This window comes from Triplophysa rosa, linkage group LG6 (assembly GCF_024868665.1).
Source record: "Triplophysa rosa linkage group LG6, Trosa_1v2, whole genome shotgun sequence".
Classification (NCBI taxonomy): domain Eukaryota; kingdom Metazoa; phylum Chordata; class Actinopteri; order Cypriniformes; family Nemacheilidae; genus Triplophysa; species Triplophysa rosa.
In genome coordinates, this window is record NC_079895.1 from 10,132,100 (window position 1) to 10,157,917 (window position 25,818).

The 25,818-nt window shown below is 39.0% G+C and overlaps 2 protein-coding genes across 3 annotated transcripts in view; one reads left to right on the forward strand and one right to left on the reverse strand.

The window, feature by feature from the left end:
* clybl (citrate lyase beta like) overlaps positions 1–8,422 on the reverse strand; it is a 65,497-nt gene extending 57,075 nt beyond the window's left edge. For both annotated transcript variants that reach the window (XM_057336956.1, XM_057336955.1), the window contains exon 1: positions 8,349–8,422. In XM_057336956.1, the coding sequence (XP_057192939.1) occupies positions 8,349–8,392 (44 nt within the window). In that variant the 5' untranslated portion in view covers positions 8,393–8,422. The remainder of the gene's footprint in view (positions 1–8,348) is intronic.
* A 14,821-nt stretch (positions 8,423–23,243) lies between these two features.
* si:ch211-184m13.4 (uncharacterized protein LOC798560 homolog) lies at positions 23,244–25,101 on the forward strand. Its single transcript, XM_057336414.1, has 2 exons — positions 23,244–23,324; positions 23,541–25,101. Exon 2 carries the CDS (start codon positions 23,551–23,553, stop codon positions 24,565–24,567), a length of 1,017 nt encoding a protein of 338 aa, XP_057192397.1. The 5' UTR covers positions 23,244–23,324; positions 23,541–23,550; the 3' UTR covers positions 24,568–25,101.
* Positions 25,102–25,818: the final 717 nt, after the last annotated feature.

Genomic DNA, 25,818 nt, shown 5'->3' on the forward strand with positions numbered 1-25,818 from the left:
GCAAAAATGAAGGAAACACCCTCAACTGTTGGAGCATTTAGCAGCTGGGGCACATGATTCTGATAAAGAACGCTCTTCTGGGGAAATTTACAAAGGTGTTAAAATAATTCACTTTGTGCTCTCGCGGAAGGAAAATCAGAGAATAATTAGCCTAGTTGTTTGTTGGCACATCAGCTATTAGGTGATAATGAGTTCAGAAGCAAACTGTTTGAAAAGGGCTGTTTGATCTACGCACTGGCTCCCAAATGAATCTTGTGTAACAATTAAACCTTCCCTTAGATGCACATCTAAACATCAACGTTATTTATAAATCGAATTAAGTTAAATATTTTTGACCCAAAGCCTCCCAGTTAAAACAGTCTAGAATAAATACCCAATGTGCATTGCAAATAACACTTGAATTATTTTTACCTACATGGAGTCCCATCTGAATTACTGGTTTGTTACCTAATGGAAACAAACATATTTGCCACGATTCGACCTTCGCAAAATTGAAAACAGCCCCACCTTTAAGGACTTCCTGTATCACACCCAAGCGTCCCACAGACAGGTTGCACATTGATTTGCCCGTGTTATTATTAGCGTAATCTAGAGACCGTTCAAACATATTTTAGTCGTTGTGGTGAAAACCACCAAATAATTTATAAATAAGGCTCAGCATTACTCTGCATTTCTATGTGGATTCCTGTTGAAAATCCAATTCAAAAAGCAACTGGCGCACAACACTGGATTACTACTGACAACCTGATTCAACATGCTCCTTTTAGCCAGAGGATTCCCATCTATTTCTAGGAGAGCATGACATGATAACGCAGTTCAGAAAAAGTGCAGCCAAGAGTCGCTGTCCTCTTCCCGACCCAAGCCACCGAGCGGTCAGGGAACAGATTAAACAGAAAGCGTGGTCTGGAGAAAAAACAAAGCTTGTACGTTATGGTCACACCTCTCCGTAGGGTCAGCCTCGGGGCAGACGGCGTTACGGTGGTGCTACGCTCGATACTGTATCGCAGCTTTCTCGGCACCTTAACAACATGATGATCCCGTGATTAAGAGTGACATGAGATAAGCCCTGCCTGACACTGTTACCATGACACCTCCGCGCTGACACCAGCTGCATGCAACAGGAAAGCTTTCCTGGAGAAAGTGTCTCCAGTCGATAACAAACAACAAAAACGACAAGAAAACGGCCCTTTATGAGCCACATTCTATGAAATCGGTGGTTCAAGCCCTGAGTTCAATTAGAGGCAGAGATGGCATGCCAGAGTAATCACTCATGTACTAGCAATGTAGAAAAGACCCTCCAAGGCATGACTGGCCCCCTGGTTTTAACCGTATCCAACGGACGAGCCGTCCACCCCCCTCGTTTACAGCCGACACTTACCCCCTGTATTCCTGTAAATAAGTGACGTGGCTTTAACGGTGCCCAGATTCCACCATGGGAAAAGGTTTCCAGCCTCGTCATCCCTTCTCATAACAAAAGGGCCACATTTCACTGCACCTCCATGAACAAAGGGGATCTGGCTGGTGCCCAATACAGAAATAAATTGCGGTGAATGAGACGCTGCCTTCACAAGTGACCCTTAAACCCAGGGTAAACCTCGTGGCGTCATAACAAAGCCAGACTGCACCTTTTCACGGTCGAAAAGTGCAGACAGCTTTTGACAGTCGTCCCCGGTTTTAAGGTAAAAAAAGCGCCCATCATAAAGTGGGGTCTAGGAAACAGGATAAGCACTCCAGCCAAGACTATAAAACGCTCGCTGGGAACTTGAAAGCCACGCAGGCAAACTTGAGGGCTGCCATCTGGAAACAATAAACAAACAAAAACTAACCAAACAAATATTGTGTGTAGTAGAAAAACTGAGGCACTAACTGTAACCGAACCGAAGGCTGAAAACACAGGGTCAGCGATGCGGATGGAAGCGTCCTACGAGGACAAGTGTGATGAGGTATTTGGCTCGGTCCGCTTCCTGTGTGTGGCAGGACCTTGGCCTGGTTCTAATGAGCTACAGAGCTAGCGGGGCAGCGTCGGCCCTTTATTTCCACTGATGTGAACAGGCACCCATCACGCTCCCCATTAAGAGGCGCAAGCAAACGGTCGGCGGGGCTCCTGTGCACCTCCAACGGACCTCTGCCAAAATGACACAGAGTGAGATTAACAGGACCAGGCCTAGTAAAGAGAGAACATCCAGGAGGTAAAGGGCAACAGGGATCAGAACCGACCTCACTGTATTTACACTGTTTAATAGCTCATCTGAATAAGCTTTCAGAGTAATGGATGTTCTGCAGGGACACATCCTCTTTGCTTGAAGCGTCAGAGTATGTGCTGACATTGGAAACAAACTACTTTCTTTAGTCTTAAGCTAAAAGACACATACCAGAGAGTGCACAAGTAGCGATGGGGAAAGAGGAAGTGAGGTGTAATCGTTGCGGGGGTGATATTTTAGTAGTTTTTTCAGGTTCGCCGTGCTCCTAACACATGTCTGCCGAAAGCAGAGAAAACTGATTAGCTCCCTCCAAATCCCATAGACGTGTGAATACCTGAAAAGATATCAGGTTCAGCCAAACCTAGAAAATCAAACTGGAGAGAGTTTATTGCACTCATGGCAAAAAAGTACTAATTATCTAATCTAATTAACTAAGGATTTTCTTTTTCAAAATTAGGGAAATCAATACGCAGTTTCCAGTAAGAATCTTTACTGGATTTTTTCAGATCTATGAATCACATTTTGTTTTTTTCTTTTTTCAAAATTTGAAATTACTAGCTTGTCTATATTATTACAATAGTGTGTTTTAAATTGCCATGCTCACGGTGAACAGTCGCTACATAGAAAAGTATTTCTGTCTATCTGACAAAAGCGGTGTTACTCACATTATGAAAGTGTGAACTAGAGACGGCTCCCTGAGGAACGAGAGAATTCAGAGACGCGAGTCGTTTTCCTCACGAACAACAAAAACCTAGAGCATTTTAAACCTATTATGAAAAAGAGGCCTAATAACCTAAATTTGACATTTAACAGTTACTATAAAATTAACAGTGAATCACTGCAACATGAGCCAAATGTTCTACTTGGGATTGCAATAGTTCATCCAAAACAGTGGGAAAACAAAGCCATAAACCAATACGAAAATTACAAAAACATTTATCAAAACTACAACTGGTGTTTTAAGTCCAAAGCACTTTGAAACACGGTGAGAGTATGCAGCATGGCCAGGCTGTAAATAAGCTACAGACCCTATTCTAATATCCGAGCCATAAGACCGGTCAAGAGGTAGAATTTAGGATCCTCAGCGCCACCTGTCTTTCAAACCCTGCTGACTGCAAAGCTTGAACCTCCCGCTGCGTACCCTGAACCCCGATGTGCTCATTTCCAAAGCTAATGAGAAACGGTGGAACGTTGGCGGACCGGTGGAACCTTACAGGCGCAGAGAGAGGAAACCAGGCTCAACCTCAGGGCTCCTATCTCCCCATTTACATGTGCTGCACCATGGGAAATCTGCTCCTATTATTATCTCTTCTCTTATTGCTTATGTTCTTTTAATATTTCATTCAGTCATTAAAAAAAGGGATGGATATCATTTCATTGCACGCTTCATCGCCGGAGACTAATTTCACTGTAAGTGTTGTTTGCGCTGGCCTTTAAATTAGAACTTAAGATCCGTGCTTCTACATAAGATCTGCAGTCTCTAGTGATTTAGGAGGTGGAGTAAGAGCAGATTTATGTATTTTGGCACATGCCAGCCACATGCACTTAATACTGATTCAACTACTGTACATGGAATTTTAAAATAATAATACTAAATACACAGTCTATGTGCAGTATAATATGACCGATCAATATAATTTGTAGGTCAAGTCTAAACTTCGGGCTGTAAAAAAAATAACAAACCAACATTGAACTAGAGCCAGTAACTTTTACATTTTTGCATTTGACATGCAAATATGACTTACAGTGAATCTATACATTTTTATCAGTAGGCCTATGTGTGTTTCCTAAGGATGACCTTTGCTCTACAGAAACACGCAAACCTCCAAAACGTATAGAAAATATACAATTTTCCTACAATAATTCATTTCATATGAAGAAACTGTGGGGGGATATCAAATAAAGAATACAGGGGTATGCCTGTCAATAAAACGGCAACTTAAAACTTTTCATTGACTTGCAGGGTTACCTACACTGCACAACCAAAGAGAACATTGCAAACACTGACACCATGGGGACACAGAGAGAACTGCTGCCACAACAAATTGAACAACCGCAAACAATCTCTCTGCTGCCTGCTGTAAACTCAGCACTAAAGTTAATGATTATGATGTATAAGACAGGAAATGCATGGTGATTACTGCTGATCTTGGCACGGTGTGGCATTCCCAGCAGAGGCTGGCTAGTCCAGGTGTCTTTCCAGAGGTCTGCCTAGAGTATGATAAACTGAGCATGGCAGACGCTGTGGCAGGAGATCATGCAAGCCAACCCACACACCTCACACTCCAGCCAGTTCACCTGATGCAAGCGGTGACTCAGTGGTTTCTCTATAAACATTTTCTCAGAAATGTATTCCAGCACGCAGTGAGGCGTGTTTGTTAATCAAAAGCATTAGACAGCTAATAAACAACAGCCTAACGTAACATCTTATTGTTTTACTGTAAACATTCGGATTGCAATAGTGTTACTGTTTTCCAGTTAGTAATACAAATATTAGGAATAATCTTGCGAAAAAGTTGATTGCATACTGTGTTGTTAAAATCGACAAGCACTTTTTAAATACTTTTCATAGCCTATATAATTTGATAAATAATGATTTATGGCAAATAATAAAAATCACGAAATATGCAGTGATTTGCAATGCATTTGCAATAACACTGTGTATTTATTGTATATAATTTTCCTTTATTAATAATCATTTAAATTAATCAATAATAAGATAATAATTTCATTGTCTGTACTAAAATGATGTTTTTATAAAGTTGCATTGCAGCCATGCAAAATTGTGAAATAACATTATACAAATAAATTTTTGTTTGAGAGCTGGAGAATGTGAAACTGTTTTTTTGTGTGGCTTAGGTCCAAATATTATTTATTTCATGCAACTTAATCTTGACCTAAAAAATGCAACTGTAACATGAGAGTTTCTCATCAAACAAACCCTTTTTTAATTTTAACTGGATCTCTTATAACCATTTTGTAACAACTGCTGCGTCCAAATTCATGTGAAAAGTCAAAACGTTTCAACATCCCATAGCTGTTATGACTGAAAACACTGCATATTCCCCAAACTGTTCATTCAATCCTAGCGGCAAGCTGGATCTCTGAACCACATGAGTCCAGCGGTCTGGCTCTAGAACAAGATTCTATTGTTGCATTGTTCACACATTCCTGAAAGGCCATGTTTATACAGATGCTATTCCACGGGCTATCTGAGGAGCTGCTCTCTGGCTGAGACCCTCGGTTGATCAAAGGTTTTAATGCAAGAGCAGAGGCACTTGTTTGGGTCGGTGGGGACCCGGAGCACAAATCTCCATCTGTTGGCCGTATGGACCTTCTCAGTTACCTCTGAGACAAGAACGCTTCGAAAATGCCATCCCTCTGCATTCAGTTTACTCAGCTGGCTCTCAATCCTGTTACCTCCTCTTTGTTTTCCCCCAGAACATGTGTTAAGTTAATGCTCTGTAACAAATTTCAAAGGCCAACTTAGGGGGGTTCAACAACAGGTAATAGACCGATTTATTGATGTACTGATCCGAAAGGCAAGAGCGAGAACACTTTATGATGGAAGAAAACTATATTGTTTTTTTCACTCAGTCGTGTTTTGGGGTTACGTGAACGACACGACAGACAAATAAACAAGGACTAAAACCTCACACATTTTATGAAGGGGAAACCAGAGACAGCTCGGAGTACAACGTACTTATTACGCACTAAAACAACCTCAGGCTCGCTTTGATCGCACCGGTCAGCCGGTTGACCGAGAATTCAGTCCAAAAGCTCCACACAGGTCATATTCTGTAATCCTGACAAATTTGCAGAATTTGGTTACAGTAAAGCTCAGGTTGAAATTGGATTAAGGCCACACACCTCTGTTCCTGTTACCAGCACCAATCAACGTGGAAATGAGTTGTCAACACATCACTATTTACTCAGCACTCATTTATTTTCCTATGGGATGCCTAAGGCTGCACCTACACTAAAAGGCACCAGATGAGGGGGACTGGTGGCTTTGAACATTTAAAATGATCTGTCCTCTCCTGTCGACTTTGTTCGGAAATGTCACAGTCCTTCCACACACACACACGGAATATTAGAACAGGAAACAACAACAACCCTAATTTATCCCTTTCATGCACTACCGAGTTTGAAGCGGTTGATATAAAATTCTAAACGTGTGCTGAGGGTGTATATTTGATCCAGTGGTAGTTTAACGGCAAATAATATGAACAGTTAACTTGATGGAATCCAGTAAATTGATTCTGAAAATGAGCATAAGCAGGATTGGATCCAATAAGAGTAAAAAAATACAAATAAAACAATACATATTTCCCTATATGCTTTGTAAACGAAGGCTCCTGTAGATTTGTCAAATCAAACTCTCTAAATTTGCTTTCCACTGCTTCTACAAATCAAGCATTTGCTCATGACTGAAAAAGTTATAGTAGCACATTACACGTCATGGTTTTATAATCCGTACTATAAAGCCCTGGCAGGCCCCAAAAGGGGAAGCTGCCCATTAACTTATAAGGTCCAGACCCGGGAAGTGTAATTGACAAGCTCTAGGCTACTTTCATCACTTGTCGAGCTCATAGCTGCAAGCCATGTTTCCTCTGGGATGCTGATGCATCTTTGACATAAGGGTGTTTGTGACATATCCCAGTCTACCTCTAAGCGAGCGGCTCTCAGCTCTCCATAAAACATGCACACATATTACGCTCGCAGGTCTCAGAATTGAGTCCACCCTGTGCAGTTAACCATGTGTTCAAACTTCCTTCCGATCCAAATCAGTTTGCTTAGAGGCTTTTGGGGAACGACAGCGCCCGCAGTTATTGAACAAATGGAAATCCAGTTTCTCCACATCTGTGAATGTGCTCAGGCAGACAGATTTAAAAATGAAAAGCAAACTAACTAAGCTCTCAAAAGTGTTACTCTAGAGACGCAAAACAAATGGATTTGTCTTCAAGGGCTAACAAATATAAACTACTGGTATAATTAACAGAGCTAAACACACTCTCTTGGACGACCTCAGGCACCAAAACTGTCATTGGATGCACTTCACATTCACATACAAACTGCAAATATGACAAACCCTGTGTGACAGTCACTTCACACTGTAGATTAGCTGGTCCATCACTAGAGCGCCTCTGGAAATTCATCTGCTATGAATTACAGCCACCTGGCACCAAGTCCTGATGACCAATGCCCAATACAGACAGATTACTAGGACCTTAAAACCATGCCTTCTTTGTAATTGACATTTAAACAGTTTGAAGTCCCTCATTAAAGTCTCTCAGGAGGAATTAGACACAGATGTACCATGCAGAAGTACAGTACTAATTTGCTTTAGAGATCTGTATTGGTCATTTGAGATAGCACAGGATAAGACAAGCTTTTCATATATCCTCTAATTTGTAAGGCTACATAATTTCCCTTTTATACAGGGTCAGTTTAATTATGCGATCATTTACGAGAGGTCGTGCTATATTATATAGTCAGAGCTCAAAGGTGACGTTCACAATACAGGACATACAGAAAATCAATAAACATTTAAAACTGTATAATTCAAAATAATAATGAACCATAAAAATGGTTTTCACTGGGAAAACACAGAATCAACCACAGATAATTCCAAGAAACAGCGAAAACCACGTAAATAAAACATAAAATACGTCATTAGTAAATCAACTATTACATTGCTATCCTATTCTTATCTTTGAAGACTCATTGCTCTGTCACAAAATGGCGTAAATATAAACGTGCTCAAACATGGTTTAATCAGGATTATGGGACAAGTGCTCAAGATTTCTGAGAAACTTCAGCTTTTTACCATTTATCTTCAAATAGATTTATCAGCAAACCACACACGTGGTGGTGTATAAATTACCACGCTAAGATTATATGTTCGTTCCGAACACACAAAAAAGTGCGCAACATATAAACCGTTCTTCTTTTAAAAGAAATATTCAATGTCAATGTCATGAACATAGCAATCGCTTTAATTCTCTCCCTCTCCACACATATGACGACCTTTCATAAGATACAATGCATAATTACAACGCACATTGATTTTAAACGATTTCACGTGTGTATAAGGTATCATTTGAAATGAAAACGATGGAAAATCTTGACTTGGTTCAAACTTACAGTACTGTTTCTCTTCCGCAAGCACAGCCTATGCGCAGCGCCATGTTTCCAGCGTCCTTGCACACGAGTTTCCTATTGGCTGCTGGCGTTGCTGTTGTAAAATTAAAGACATTTGATTGGCCAGGCAGAAAGCAGGTGCCTTTAAAGAGCCGCCTCTTTCTAACTCGCAGACCACGAACATGTATCTGTTCTGGGCTGGAAAAAAGCGATTATGATTTATATATGCCAGATATAAAGAAATCCCTATTCAATATTATGTCTTACATACTATTCACTATAGGCTACTATAAAATGACATTCTACCTAAGCATTTTTGTTTTGTTTTCTAGTAAAGACATCTTAAATTACATTTACATAACAAGAAAAGTGACCTAAGATACTTAGTCTTGTTTTATGAAAGAAAATATAAGAACTATGTAAGTTTATGTTTAAAAAAAATGTAAATTACATCTACAGTAAGTTACTGGCAAACCTGCTGCAATACAACAGCAAAGTTTTACAGTGTTCTGTAAAAAATATTTTTAAATGGAAATATGGGGTGAATACACATTATTTTTCTGTTAGTGCTCTTTCTTGTCCTTGTCATTGAATAAATGCATTTTAAATTACGTTTTAATACCAAAATATCTAATAGCAAGATATTTAAAAAATTGTCATTGGACTAAGGTGAACAAAAGGGCCATATATGCACATTTTGATAACCTGGATTATCTGCCAAAATGAGCAGTATGCAACCATGAGCCTGAAGAGCTGAAATAAACAATTGTAATTTTTTGTCTTTTTTGACTCTTCATCTTTATCTTTTTTTCTAACCACGGTAAGACAAGGTAATACTCACCCACTATTAAACATACATATAATGAGGTCATGTGACAATAATACTACACTATTTATTTTTTGTAAATATTAATCAATGTACAATATACAGTACTGGGCAGTTTACCGTAAGCTATAGTCTTCAATTCCAAACAAGTCTCAGTTTGGTGGTAATTCTGGTTGTCGTGTCTATGCTCTGACGTGCACGACACCATCACTGGAGCTCGCTCCAGGAGCTGGCGCACAGCAGTGGTGAATTACTACTACTACCATCAGCCAGGTCCATGCGTGGCAAACAAATGACACGCAATATTTGCCATGATTAAATCAGCAGGGGATTTTGAGAAAATGTCAGGTTTCAAAACCCTTTCTCTGGGTATGCAGTGGTTGTACACAGCATTGCTTGGAGGGGAGGAACTTTGAAAGATCCAAAAAAAACCTATTATGTTTCACAGTGATTTACTGACCAACAGAATATAAAGATGTAAAAAAGTATTATGTTATTTTAAGATTCAGCATGTTGGTACTCTAATTGACTATGTACTACACATTATGCAGAATTATTTCCTTAATTACAACATATATTTCTACTGGCTTAAAAATTATGAATGCAGTATCCTCAGCAATATTATAGAGAGAACAATATTGTGGTGCATGCTTAACTTAAGCAATCAATAGCACATCTTATATAAATCATATTCTAAAACTGCATGGGTTATAATAAAAATGATCATAACACAACCGGTGCAAAATGAGAACCCATATTGCAATTTATTTAAAATTCCATTCATGGGTAACTAGGAAACACCCTTTTCGCACCCACATCTTTTCATCAAACTCAATTGTCTGTTTATCCAGTTTTGATAGCGTTTGGCACACTTACTTTGGAGCACAGCAAGATCCACAACTTCTATTCTGGTCACCCCTAGGAACCACAGATGCCCCAAAAGGGGGGTCTGTGCCATCTGATGAAAGTCGCTCGAATACTATAGCAAGATCATAATTTGACCGTTTCACTTTCTATTCTAAAAGTAATACACGTTCAGCATTTTTGATGCCAGTGACAATTTGAAGATGAATATTATATTTTGACGTAAAAATATACAGAACACATAGCAATTATCGGCAGCTTTTGTTCTCTTTTAATCCATCCTGGTAGAAGTAGACAATGAATCAGCAGGGTTTGGTGTTGTGGATGCCTGGGTTTATTGGAAATTTTGACATACTTTAGTTATATGGAAAGTCACAATCTAAGACTAGCATTTTAAGTAATCAAATGTTGTGTATAATTGTTTGTTGTTTTGATTAATATTATATTCGTAAATTTATTACATTAATTGTCAAATTATTCATTTCTGATGCCTACCAAAAAATAAAAAATGAAAAAATAATACAAGAATAGGCAGGGTCAATATATATAAAGGCAAAAACATATATCGAACACATAAAATAAAACAAATTAGAAAATAGAAAAATGAAAATCTCAAAGCTTGCCTACAAGTGCTATCAATGCTCTGCCAGGGTTGGCAATGTTCACCCAGGGGAACAACCCATCACAGAAATGTCACTGGATTTGGTATGAAACCATGACATTTAGACCTAAGATATGCATTTTCAGGAAGCTTGTTTTTTTAAATTATAACTTAACACGCATGCTTCACACACGCAAGTATATCTACAAGAAGTAAAAACTGTAAACTATATTATAAACTATACAATATATTTCTGCAATGTTACCTACCTAATTTTGTGTTAGTGGTATAAGTGTTTTTATTGGTGTTTTATTTGAGTTCAAAATAAAAAAGAGATTCAGAAGCATTAAAAATATTGTCACAGAAATTAACACACAATCTTTTATATTAAGTAACATGCAGCAGAGGTGCCCCCTTTTTTTAAACTTTTGGGTCTCTGAACACTGCCAAAACAGTACTGGGCTACAGTATATGATATAACTCAAGACAGCAGCAATTTGTGACATTATCACTGTTCATTTAGAATGAAGACCCCAACCTAAATTCAAAGCGGGCCACACGTCACAAACAACCCATGTCATGGTCACAACACCTCCAACCTGTAAAATTACGAAGCCGAGATTATTTTTCGTTGCCTTCTTGCATTAGTAGGCATCTCGGTTTTGTGCCGCCAGCAAAGGATGAGTGAACGAGCAAGAGAGGGAGAAAGAGTCCATCATTACTGAAGTACATTCACCCACAACTCAGATTAGGTATTACAAATGATATCATGGCAATTTGTCACGCTCCCCAGTTCAGTGATGTTTTACCGACTCATTTGCTATGATACCTTGTTACGGATCCAGCTGCGAATCAGAGGCTTGTCATGGGCTTGGGGCAGACCCCCCTCTGCGGCTACCCAATGACCTGGAAGGCAACAGGGGATGCCAGTGCCTGGAGCATGTGCTGCACTGACAGAGCAGCAGGGCTCTGTCAAAAGGCCTCCCATACAAACTTTCCAGATCACTCTGTTTTTAACAGATGAGTAAGCAGCCACGGAGCGAGCCTTCGGATTTGTGAATAACAGGTTTCATTTTGGGTTTTGGTGGCCCTTTTTGACACACCCTGTTTCGCCTGCCTTCGAGGGGGATTGTGCGATGGTGAATCTGGATGAAGGGGGGGAGATTGCATGTGGCAGGGTCACTGGTTGGGTTAAGCAACAATTCAGACATGTGCTTTTAACTGACAAACGCCTGTGATGGTATCTTGCCCAGATTTTAGCACAAAGATATTGATCAATGCCAGAGAAACACCTGCTCTTTAAGGTAGTAACAGTATAGTTTTTAGACAATCAATAAGTCCTCTATGCATATTAAAGATTAGTCACTGTACAAAATGTAACAGCAGCCAAATCTGCCCGAGCACTGTTAGAATTTAAATGATTTGAGCATAACTGGCAATGTCACAAAACATTAGCCCCCAGAGGCCTAAAGTAAATGGTGTAGAGAAAAGACTTGCAACAAGATTGTGGTCATTGACCCAGTAGTTGCTTGCACTCGGGGTTGAAGGACCTGGTCTACGCATTAACAAAATCACAGGAAACGCTTTCAGGAGCCCCCACCCCTCCACACTGAAAACAACTTTCTCACCTCATTTAACTAAACTAATGAGCCACATTCAGGACCATGCATTTCTGAAAAAAAAGAAAGAAAATAAACAGGCAAATTATAAAAATGACCAGCATAGCACCTGCCATGAAGTAAACGTGCATGTATTCTCAGAATTAAATTCCATTATTATTTTTCCTCATTTAAGGCTCTTACTTTTTTGGTGGACTAAAATGAACCCCATTAAAGTTAAAAGGAGTTCTAAGAACTAATATAGGCCTACGTCAAGTCTTTTGAAGCCATACATTCTTAGAGATGTATATATAAAATAGAAAAAAATATCATATCGGTTTGAACTGACATGAGAATAAATAGCAAATTAAAGATATAGTTCACCCAAAAGTGAAAAGTTTTCATCATTTATGTGCACTCATACTCACCGTTCAAAACCTGTATGAGTTTCTTTATCCTGTAGAACACAAAAGAAGATTGAAAAACATTGGCAACCAAACAACATTGGACCCCATAGACTTCCATTGTATCGGCACAAAATCAATCATTTCTCAGTACATCTTATTTTCTGTTCCACAAAGACTCAAATACAAGCTAGACATAATTTTTATTCTTGGGTTAAATGTTCTTTCCAAACATTCTGATGTGATTTATTTTACTGAATTTTTTACATTGCATTTTGTTCTATTTGTCATTTTTACACAGATTTCCTCTGCTGCATTGTTAACAATCCCTCTCTCCTCCCTTTCTCTCCTCACTCCTCTCATTCTTTCTTTCTTTCTTTCTTTCTTTCTTTCTTTCTTTCTTTCTTTCTTTCTTTCTTTCTTTCTTTCTCTCTGGTGACCTTCCCCTCTCATCAAACAGACAAGGACAATATGTTTGCTTATGCCATGGTCACATGATCTATGAATTGATATGAGTTCATTCATTATTCATGCTCAGTTTTGCATAAGCATTTCCCTATCATGCCTGTCACTTACATAGTCAACATTATGAAAGCAGCCCGTCTCCTCACAGTGGTCACAACTAGCTAGTTAGTACAGACATGACTTGCACAGGGGACATGCACCAAATGCCACTCCACTGACCCGTGAACTATAAAAACAAGCAAACAGCGACAGCAAGACAAGTGGTGGCAGTATCTGATTATTAATATATTATTGGGGCGAGGAAACATGCCCCACTGCCAAAGCCGTGGGTAAGCCTGAATACATTGGTCCTCTAGCACTCTAGCTGGTGATGAGGGGAAAGATGAAAACAGGTCTTACTCCTCTGGCTGGACTTATAAAAGCAGGTCATGTCACAAATTGGGTCTAATTATTGTGGGTGCCAATGAAAGCTTATTCGATGAATTCTTTGAATTGACACAAAGTGTTATCGATAGGGGTACAGCTCATAAACGGTCATCATTTTTTATCTTAAACATGTATTTTCAAACAGTGGCAGGAAGCAATAAGCAAATGTGTTACAATATAGATTTTTATGAATTGTTTTTTAAGCAAAAGAAGAAGTGTCAACCCAGGAGACACATAAAATAATGATATTTTGTTTATTTTGTGTATGCTTGCTTAAACAATTTGCTTTTTGTTATTGCGCCACCTAGTGGATACACCACTGTACACAACTTAACACCACTGGCTTCAGCTTAGATCACAAACATGTTCACAGATATTCCTCAAGCCAAACAGACCAATTCACACTATCCCTGAAGTGTTTGCATTGTGTCCATCCATCAGCTAATAAAATAACATAATTAACACTTAAAAGCGCTTAGGGTACCAAATTTGCTCGAGCTCCTCAATACACCCTTAACACTGACTTGACGATCTATAAAGCTCTTTTATGTTCGCACCTTTTTGATATAAATATCCTCCCACCCTGGGCATAAGAAAGCTGTCAGCAGAACATTTGTTTTCCATTTTTCACCACTGAGGGCTGTTCAGGAGGCTGGAGTTTGACAAGGCGTTAAAAATTTACACCAACACTTACTATTTGCCCTTCAGAAAATTTTAGCAGCTCAGCAGATGGGGTTTAATCTGGCACCATTTATTTTCTTCTCATTTTCTATCATTCAAATCAATGCCACTGAGTTTACACACTCTGCATAAAGGTGCACGCTTGAGTTCACCGACAAAGCTCAGAGAGTATGCTTTACTGCTGAAGACTGTACACTGTTTAGTGCGTAATATTTTATAAAGATATTTTAGGCAAAGATGTAAAAGATGTCTAAATAGATGTAAAAAATTGTTTATGCAGCAATAAACAACTCAAGCACTAGCTAGGGATTGTCATGTGATTTCTTTTTGTTGCATTTTGCTCACAAAATTAAAGCAATCCTAATTTTATGCTATTAATGCTAATAATATGCTATTGTGAACTTTTCAAATATACTGTATAACAAATGATAAGTTTGTCATTTTAGATGTCTAACACTGTTTAATGTAATATTAGGCATGGCTTTAATAATACCAATGTTAACATTTTACAGGAGGTCTTTAAGACGAAACACAAGACTATTTGGTTGAACTTAGTTTACCATAGATTGACCTATAGTCAAGTCAAAAGGAACAACACTGAAACTAGTCAAATTCTTGCTGTTCTTCTCATGTAAACTTTATAGCGACATTAGTTGTTGCTGTGTAACCAGACTTCCTGCCAAACACCAAGTGCTTCAAGTGGACACAGAACTTTGCTCTGTTTGCTTTCTTTTCCGACTCAGTATGTCCAGTGATTGAGACACCTTTATTAAACTGTGAAGGCTCACGAGGGGTAAATCTAACAGGGATCACACCTCACTAATATAAACTACCCTATGAATAGATCAGCACACATCTGTTCCCTTCAGTGTCTGAGCCTCCTTAAATGAGTCTCGCTATGGCTGAAGGCGAGCCCGTTAGAGGCTAAGCGATCTAGACGTGGGAGATGCCGAAACTCAAGGCCGTGATGAAAGCACCAGGGCACACATGGAATTCCGCATGTCAGGTGGCTAGTCAGACTGAAATAGATATCACCAGCACAGCCCGGAGAGTCAAATCCATGCCCGCTGTTGACCTGATACCAGCAAGAAGACCATGGAGTATGGCCGAGTGACCGGGCAGGGCTTGAGTCGTCCAGTTGTCACATCCCTGATGCTGATTCGGTTTAATGAGCGGCATGCTGTCACCACACATCGCTTCTCTGTGTACGCTTACAATCTGACAGCTGTGGAACCTGCTGGAGCCTGTGGAACTCCTCTGTCCTGCTAAAGAACCTCGGAATTACGTGTTGTTCACAAACAAATAAACAATACGGGAAATCAGGAGTATTTGCACGCAAGCCTTTCGCGAGGATGGGCTTAAACGTGTGACTGACTTGGTTCTTTACAAACTGTGTAGTATGTATGTGGTCAGTATGGACTGCGGATGATGATGTCATTACGGTATATGAGGGAGATGCTGACTCAGTCCTTATTTGTTTGGTTGAAATATGTAACACTGAGAGGCTTACAAATTGTTTTTATCAAACTGAACAAATACATAGAACCTGCTCAATATGATGAATCAGACATTGTAGGCCTGAATCCATCTTAAACAGAAGTGCACAGAACAGGAGAAAGATTATCTTTCACTAACTTTAGGTTTATTATGACTCTAAAATATATATTTTTGCCTCTGAAGACATTTCAACAGACTAGCCTCCACCCTAAATTCCTCTTGAGCATCCTTCTGGAAAATGGCATAAGGTTTACAAAACATCATTGTGGCTGTGGCACCAATTACTGTTAATATATGTCAAATGGGTAAAGCGCAGGCTTAAAAGCAGACTGATCACTCCGATAACGCCAACTGTCACTCTGTTAGCCGCAGCGCAGCCCCACTGGAATAATTAGTCCACTCTCTGTGAATAAAACAAAATGAAAAACAGTCATAATGACATCCAAAATATGGGCCGGCCTTCCCCTCTGATGACCTGAAAACAAGCTTTGCACAGACCAGATAAAAATATAGTAATATTGGTTCACTTTACTTTTTCATAGTGTGCCTTTTTGCTTTACTGTAGATTTGCATTTTGTTTTTTTATCAGTTAAATGTCCATGGACTGGATAACCAAACGTAATCAATAATTCTTAAATACAGTCAAAACACAGGTAAATTAAAAGATAATAAAAACAAATAAAATCAAAGTTCAGTACACAGATATGACACATAATTTAAAAAAGTCAAATAAAATATATAACCCATATTGCATGTAAATGGTGGCATAATGGCTTGCCTTAAAGGGACAGTTCACCCAAAAATGAACATTCTGTCACTATTTACTTGTTCTGTTGAACACAAAGAAAGATATTTGGAAAATATCCAAATACATCCAAAGAATGTTAGCAATTTTCAGTTCTGGGACAGCTGGGAGAAATATTGTATTTTTTGTTCTGTTGAACACAAAATGAGATAGCCCATTTTGAAGAATGCAGGAACGCTGGCTTTATAAGCACGTTGAGCAATACACCAACAAATTAAAGTTCTAAAATAATAGTTTCAAAATCAACTTTAATGAAAGTAACTTCAATTTAAAGTTCATTCAAAGTAACTGCAAACCTTAAACATTCATGGGATTATATCTTAAAATCCTAAAACTAAGTTTAGTATTTTATATACAGTGATGCAATATGTGCAAAAACAAGTCAAGAAAAAGATTTAGTGCTGAAAAATCACAATATCACGATGAAGCATATTTAGGAGGGAACTGTAAATTTGAGGGATTTGAGGGATGCTGACATTTTATGGCCTTTAACCTTTCTTATTTTTTATTTTTTTATTTTTCCACTTTCTTAATGCTTCAAACAAAACGTTTATAGAATTATAGTTTTGATTGGTAAGAAATTTATTTATTTATTTCTCAATGTCATTTCAGTATTCATTTCATATTTTATAATATTATTTACCTAATAAGCCAGAAGCCACTTGCAAGAAACCCCACGAGTTAAAAAAATCCTTATAAAACTATTCCAATTGTTTCTTTTTTGAAGGACTTTCTTGCAGTTGGGCCTGGATCCTTAATGACATGCTTCGGGAACTAAATTCGATTTTAAACATGAAACAAATAGCCTACTCTTAGCGCCAAAGGTTGAGCTACATCTTCACATAACATGAATAATCACGCTGTTTCATTAGTTCCTACAAAAGATAAAAACGACTTCAAGTAACGAACTGGTCAAATCAAACGCTTGGGTAAAATGCTCCATGTCTCTCGCTCTCTCACAGGGCAGACAGTCGGGCCACCGCTCAACTGTGTGAAGCCAGCTGGCTGCGGCGTCCCCGAAAGCACAGAACGTGTCCCCCGCTGAGTGCAACTGAGAACCGCAGACCTGCCTTTACTCTGCACACAGATCTGAAAGACACATACTGCAAGGCAGAGCAGCAAGCACTCAAACACGCAAACATACGGATTGCGCCTTTACCACATCTCGTTATTTCTCTACAGATACATTGCGTTTGTGAAATACACTGTGAGTGTCTCTTTAAGAGCGCAGACAGCTAAACGTTGCGCTAAATTTGACACGCAGATACATTTACGAGGGGGGTCTTCACGCGAGTGTAAATGAGTGACATCGCTAGAAAGGCGCGTCCGAGAAAGCCACGTGTAATTGGTGATGATAGAAATGGACACAAGCCACATGAGGCCACCGACAAAGAACCGCCATCGTCACCAACAAAGGGCTGGCGGGAAAGATGACGGCTCTGAAAGGGGCAGGGCAGCTTCAAAGCCCACCGGAGTCAGTCTTTTCTTCTTCACACATCCAGAAAGCTCTATGAAAAGTGTTTTTTCAGCATATCATTATCATTCAGCCTAAACCATTTCACAATACAGGATCAATGCTGCATGAATGAGAGATGTCATAATTACCCTGAGTCAATAGAAACATTTAAATGGTCTGGTTATGTGTGGAAAGAAGTTAAGATGAGTTCAATCTTTACATTAACTTAAACAAAGTTAGCTTTGATGCATCTTAACATGGCTGGAATGACTACAATTAAAAACAACAGCACGAATTTCTAGGGGCATGGTTTGGGCACATGAGGGAGACATAGGCCTAAATTGAAGATATTTTTTACTGTTTGAAATAATGTACAAAATGCACACAAGAACAGAAAATCTAAAATAATCAAATTTGGGACTGTGGCTTGTTAGGTTTGTTTTCGAAAGTTATAGGTACAAAAATATTGAGCCACCATTATTGGTCAGACAATTCAAGTGAAAAATAATGAAGATACGCATTCCACTGAACATAACTTTAATGACAACATCCTTAAAACAACAGAGAACAGAACAATATGCCAGTATTTACGAGCTGTAAAATGTATGCACTTTTATAAAAATGCCAGTTCCTCAAGCGATTCAAGCTTCAAGCACATTGGCTGGTGCGCTCCTCCCTCTAGTTGTCATAAAAGGAATGAACATGTGTTTGTTCAGATTTTTATGTTGGTAACACTCCTTCTTCACCATAATCTTTTATTCTCTAGAAATTTGGTAGCAATCTTTAGTTTTGCATATCTTATATTCAGTTAACCAATCTGACTAGAAATACTGCTGCCAATAACCTGCACAATGGCGGCATCTGGTAGCCATGGCATTTGACTTGGCATTTTCACATTCATTAATAATTACTATCTGTGTCTTAGATGCTAGACTCCTGTGTGGATGATCGAGACCATACTTTTAATAACGGCATAAAGTGTGAAACAATACTGTACCTATGTGAATACGACCGAAGTGGATTACACTTGTGTTGTTAATGAATGCACCAGTAACGTTCTCTGTCGTTTGCAACATCTTCTGTAAAATCACATTTAAGATCAAATTAAGGTAAGAAAAATTATATTGAAGAAAAAACAATTCCAGCCTTTATAATGTAATTTGGATGCATGCATCTAGTTTTATTCTAGTTGTTGCATTTAAATGCATATTTCTCTCCAAATCAGTTTCATTCAGTGGTCCCTCCCCTCCTTGAACAAACAGAAAAAGGTCAGACTTCTAAAAACTGACTTTCATGTTTATCTCATGCTGGGTCATCACCTACAATTTCCAAAATCCTATTCTGTCACTTAGCCATCAACACATCACAGACACAGGCTCTGCATATTACAGTAACTTGCCCTGCGAGCTCCCTTTTCTCACATTCAGTGAGCAAAAGCATGGACCTGGATTTTTTCCCTGCCAGATAGATCTTGTGGATAGAACACCATGGGTTGAATTATACTTTAAAATGTTTGAAATTTATTAAATCAGATCATAAAATATCAATCCAAGACAAGTACAAGTTACGTTAAAAATTAAGTAGCTGGAGACTTAGTGTTGTTAATTAGTAAAATTTAGTTAGTTAAGTATAGTTAAGGGGACTTTTTCACATCCACTTAAAACTAAACCATTAAGACCAGGTTAAAAGAAATGGCATAGATTCAAAGGTATAGTCTACCATGTTTGATTGATTTGGTTTGACATAGAAAGATATAATACATTTTGTTCTCTGGCTCAATATATTTTTGGGTCATAATGAAAATGAATCATGTACATTTTTATGTAGAGGTGATAAGGTCGTTTTTTGGGAGCAGGAAGAGTTTTTTTTAACCTTGTGTCAGTACTACTGATCTAATGTGTGGTATTAGCTCCTGTCCACACAAGGCACCAGTGTTATGACATGCATGTGTCGTATCATAACTGTAAATGACTGGTGACGATTAGTGACCTTTTGCTGGTCTCAAACTATTTACTTCAATACAGTACAGCAGTTATAGTGGAAACCAGCTGTGACCATGCCAAGCTGCAACTGTACTTACAGTAACTCATATCTCAGGACATACTGATGGTGGCCAAGCTGTGTGAAAAAAACCCAAATGATTTACAAATGATTTGTGCTTATGTTTCATAAATGATGCCTTATCAACACTTGCAAAAATAAATGAATAATGACAGTTGAAATACTACATTATAGGCAATTTTTTTGTAATGTCTTTTATGATGTCTTTGTGATGTCTTTTTACGTCTCGCAAAAAAAGTACTCAACTCAAAACATAAGGCTGTATTTGAACAGCTTCTTTGGATAAACATGCTTCTTACTCCCATAATAGTGCAGTTTGGGCATCTTCCTCCATAGGCTTAGTGGAACATACAAACCAGCAAAGTGTTTGAGGAACATTTTTACTTTTGAAATCTAACTACTAGGGGTAGACAATCCATGATGTCTATTAAAAAACAGTCCATGATGAATGAAAATTACATGGTTGAAATTCCAGATGTAATGAAAAGGTATCCTGTAAGGTGCCCAAGTTGTGCCGGACAGATTGATCAACTCTACAGGCTCAATAAAGTTACCTTTAGGAGTGGGGTTAGAGCTTTAGCCTGTCAGGTTCACTACATGGCATTTTTCTGTACAGACATCGGCATGCAGTATCTGTCACGATTGTGCAAGCGAAGAAGAACCCAGATGCCGGCAGTGGTACGGGTTAACAAACAAGACTTTAATAAGGGTAAAACAAAAACTCCCACAATGGGGGACAGACAAGATAACTCAGAGACTCTTCCAAAAAAGTAAACAAAAACTTCCCACGTGGGGGCAAAACCAGAAACAACAGTAAATAACTAAACTAGACAGGGTATTTAGACAGCGCTAGACTTACTTGTGACAGCCCACGACAAGAGGTAAATACACACAGGTAAGTACAAAGGTACAAGTACAACAATCGAGCACAGGACAATGAACAGGAGGGTATTTTATAGGGAAGCAAACAAAGGAAGATAACGAGGGGCAGGTGAGGAACATGAGACAGGGCAGGAAAGCAATACGGGAAACGAGAGGGGCGGGGCCAATGACGAGACACGAGAAAGCACATGGCATGTCAATGGTAAACAAGCCATGACTTTCTCACACTAAACATAAGGGATCTGTCACGATCCTGCCACAAGACTAGAAAATCATGAACATGAAGGCAGGACCATGACAGTATCAGTATATCAGTAGCATATCACTTGCAGGATGTTGCACAGTGCAAAGATTATGTAAGGGCGCAAATGGAAAGTTGACATATCCTGCAAAGTGACAGTGTGCCTGTGACCATAATGTAATTTATCCAAAACTATTTTACATTTTGCCCTTTACCATTATTGTGCATGTATTTTATGATTGTATTCACAGAGAGACTATAGACTATTTCTAATTCATGTCAAATTAACTAGTGAATGAAAAAACAACATTTAACAGGATAGCACCACAGTTCTTTGTCTTTTATCCATTTATGTAAATTTTGACCTAAAATCTTGGAGCAGACTAATAGTTGCGGTCATGTGCAAGTTCAATTGCTGACCACAGAAAACTATTTAATCGAACATCGAATACATTCCTAACCCTTTTAATATAGCATATGTATTTTTTTCGCCATTTTCATCAACAGCACTGAGCCTGAGAGTGCAACCCGTTCTCACTCCCGACTCGTCACATATTTACGCTCGGTCAGCGCCCCACAGCGTCACTTTTGAACGCGCAGGGTACCTTTGGCGTCGTTTTTCGACGAACAGGGAACTGCGTTGCTGTTTTCTAAATACTCCTAGACCGAGATGCGTGCAATTCTTAGCATTTCATAATTATTTATGGTTTTAATATTTTGTAGCACCTAACCCCAACCTCACCCTCAGCCTAACCCTAACCACTTCTCAGCCAGATAAAACACAACACGCGAATAGAAGTACAGTCACAGGTATTTATTGCACAAACTGACCAACAGCATTACAAAATATACCAAACAACTCGTTTCGAAGACCTTTTTGCACCAAAGCCGTACAATAACTTTACATGAAGATGCCGTGCGAGTCCGTGAATACATGAAGTCGGCTCCCATTCAAAAGATAAACCGGAACAGCTAGATGCAGTCGGTTGCGGGAGCCAATACCGTTTCACGTTCAAAGCCAACGAAATGACGCAATCGGTCACCAGACACGGGAGAGCCAATGGCATCGAAGTTGACGTAACTTCCTCGGGCGGCAAATTTTGAACGTCGTTCTTCACTGGATTTGAGATTTACGGCGGACGGTGATCGGTTTCGCAATTCGCATCTGTTCCTGATACAAATCGATCGTTTCGCGTTGGTACCCTTGGAATATCTGTATTTTTGAACCACATTGTGACTGCTTGTATTATGTGTTTTATATTACGATAAATAAACTGTTTTAAACATTCAATAAACATTACTTGCTGAAACTGTCTGAATAGTGTCATGTAAACGCAACTATCCTGGCCATTAAACTTAAATTAAACCCCGAAACATCATTATTGCAAATTATATCTAATATACATTTTCATAATGACGGCGAAATTCGCGTGCCCTTCACGTCGAAAAACGACGCCAAAGGGGTACCCTGCGCGTTCAAAACTGACGCCGAAGGGCGCTGACCGAGCGTAAATATGTGACGACTCCGGAGTGAGAATGTGTTGCAGAGTGAGGTACATTGTGGTTATAAACCACAGATGCTATCAGTATTATGATCTGCTCTCTGCAGACTATGTGTACCAACACTAAATCAAAGTTTGCACAACCATGCGTAATTTCAATTCAGTTAAAAACTGCTTAAAGCAACTTCTGTTGGATCTTGATTTTTTTACAGCCGTCAGCAGTGTGTGCTCTCTGAGGGTAAATGTTGTGACAAGCTACCAACTTGTTGGCATGTTAACTGGGTCAGTACTGCACGAAAACGAGTTTTTGCTTTCATGCAGTAAGGACTAGAGGAAGAGGTTTCACCACAGGTGTTAAAATGTATTCACTGATAAAAACAGAATGACGAAAAAGAACTGACAAACAGAAAAGCCAGAAAAAGATATGAACAATAAAATAATTCGTATAATTATTCTCATGGGTCATTATGATAATGCAGGATTTGAATAACATACTTTGAATAACATTTTACTCTACTAAAAGGTTTAACCACATTTGTGAACAACCAATCAGGTGAAAGGGGGTGGGTTTATAATGGAGTAATTCAGCGTAATCACACATTGACAAACTCACTTATTACTAAGCCACATCACCTTCTAGATTAAAGAGAGACAGACGGTCAAACTTTCTGTGAGTATTCAATTTGTATTTGATTCAGTTTTGGTAATGTTATGATTTTTTAATCATAAAGTTTTGTTTAGTGATAACTGCTAGTTCTGTAAGAACAGCTCAATGTTTCGCGTGAAGAAGATAATCATCTGCAACTTTAAATCTTTAAACACAAAGCATGTGCAAATCTTTTGGTATTGTGCTTCCTCCTTAACCAAAGTTCCTGTTCCCCAACAGTCTCAGGAAAATGTTCACATTTTCCACAATGCCACTGAACGACAGCTCCACAAACCAAACTTGCGATGTGTTCATCTACAAGGAATCTGCTCGGATCCTCTTTCCCATTTTTTACTCCCTGGTTCTTATCATCAGCGTTGCTGGCAACAGCCTGGTTCTCTGCATCATCTGTCAGAGGAAACATAAAATGAACTCCACCACGATATATATGATAAACCTGGCCATCTCTGACACGCTTTTCACATTGGCTCTGCCCGGCAGGATCACTTACTACATCCGTGGCTTCGACTGGCCCTTTGGAGATTTCTTGTGCAGACTGACGGCCGTGATCTTCTACAGCAACACCTATGCTGGCATCGCCTTCATGACCTGTATCAGTGTGGATCGTTACTTGGCCATGCTGCACCGTCAGCGATGTCAGAGATTGAGGAACACCACGGTGGTAAAAGGTATCTGTGTTCTGGTATGGATGGTGGTTCTCCTTGAAACATCCCCCATGCTCTTTCGAAGCATGACTGAACAAAGACCAGGCCATTGGACATGCATGGAATTCTCCAATTTTATGGAAAAAAAGATGGCATATGGTCTTCTGGTTGCTTGCATCATCGGGTTTTGCATGCCTTTGGCACTCATTCTGCGCTGCTATAGCCAGGTCAATTCCAAGCTATCCAGGACGGCCAAGGAGAACCCGATGACAAGCAGGTCAGGAAGCAGCAGCAGGGCCAGAAATACAATATTACTCATTCTGCTGAGCTTCATAGTGTGCTTTACTCCTTACCACATTAACATCATGCAGTTTTCAGTCAGAAGACTGTTCACTGAGCCCTCCTGTGAAGATCTGAAGTCTTTGAAAATGTCCCTGCAGGTGACTGTTGCCATGATGAACTTTAACTGCTGCCTTGACCCTGTTATTTACTTTTTCGCCATTAAAACCTACAAGCAGAGAGTGGTGAGCCTTTTTAAGACCTACATTTCAACTTCTGCATCATCTAAGAGCATGCAGGAGAACAGCAGCAGTAATACATGAGTGCTGTTATTATTCATTTGAGGAAGGATCGGATGAAGGCAACTGCAAAAGAGATGCCAACACATTTGTAAAGATGTGCCTGGACTGCTGCAGGCTCCAGAAAGAGTTTTTAAACGCTTTTCATTGATTTTTTTTAAAGAAATCTTACCATTGATGGTTTAAGTCTGTTTTATTTGTTTTGGATTTTTGTCCACAAGTTAATGTTTAAAAAGATCACTGACAGTTCTGACACAGATCACTTTTTTACTTAACATTGTTGCTTAGTTGTGTAACATATTTAACATAATTCTTTGAATCAGATTCTGATCGTTTTATTGGTGCTGAAACAGGGATGATACATTTCAGGGAAAATCCCATATAAGGTCAAAAAGACTAGAAATCGTCTTACAATTCTGAGTAAAAATGCTTACGGAGGTGTGTGACTGACATTTTGTAATACTGAGTTTTGCTGTGTAATATTAACGTGTAACTTGTTCTAAACATGTTTAGACTGTGACTTTCACTGGCTGAATACCAATTAAAGATCATCAGTTTAATCAGTTTGTTGTGTCATTTTTATTCATGGTCTTCAAGTATCATCCTGAAAAAAAAAAGAATTTGATGGCCTACTTGATGGCATTTTACTTAGTAACTCAAGGGAAAGCACGACAAAACACTGAACACTGAAACAAGAAACTATCCGTATCACATCTCAGCACTTCTCAGAATGTCTTGCATTTGGTTTATGCGTCCTTCGTAGTTCTGACATATGAATCATCACACAGATACCTAACCGAAAAGTTACTGTGCAATGACTTCACCATCATATTCTTCGGCGCGGGTATATAGAGCACACGGCACGTGTGTTTGATGTGGGCTTCACTCATCCACTATTCTTCTTCCTACTTAATTTTACCCGAGTGTCAGAACAGGATATCGACATACCCACAAGCACATGAAGTGTTTTTTTAGCTGCTACAGGTGGTCTACTATAGGCTTTGTTGTGTATTCCATGAAGCTACGCGTCTATAAATAAATGTGACGAATGTGGCAGGCATGAAGCAGCCCTACAAAAAGCAAGGATGTAGGTGGCATATGATGTGGGTGATAAAATCCTCTTTGTGAAGTATATATGCTTGAAGACTATAATCTGAATATGACATCAATTCTGCTAGTAGATTAAACATAGGTCTTCACACGGTAGCTGAAATGTGGCAATAACATTGCGTTTTCTTAACCCACACACCAGCACCAATGTATTATATTTGCCCA

What these genes read in the sequence shown, in the direction of transcription:
- si:ch211-184m13.4 (XM_057336414.1), top strand. Translation starts at nt 23,551, where the DNA reads ATGTTCACATTTTCCACAATGCCACTGAACGACAGCTCCACAAACCAA.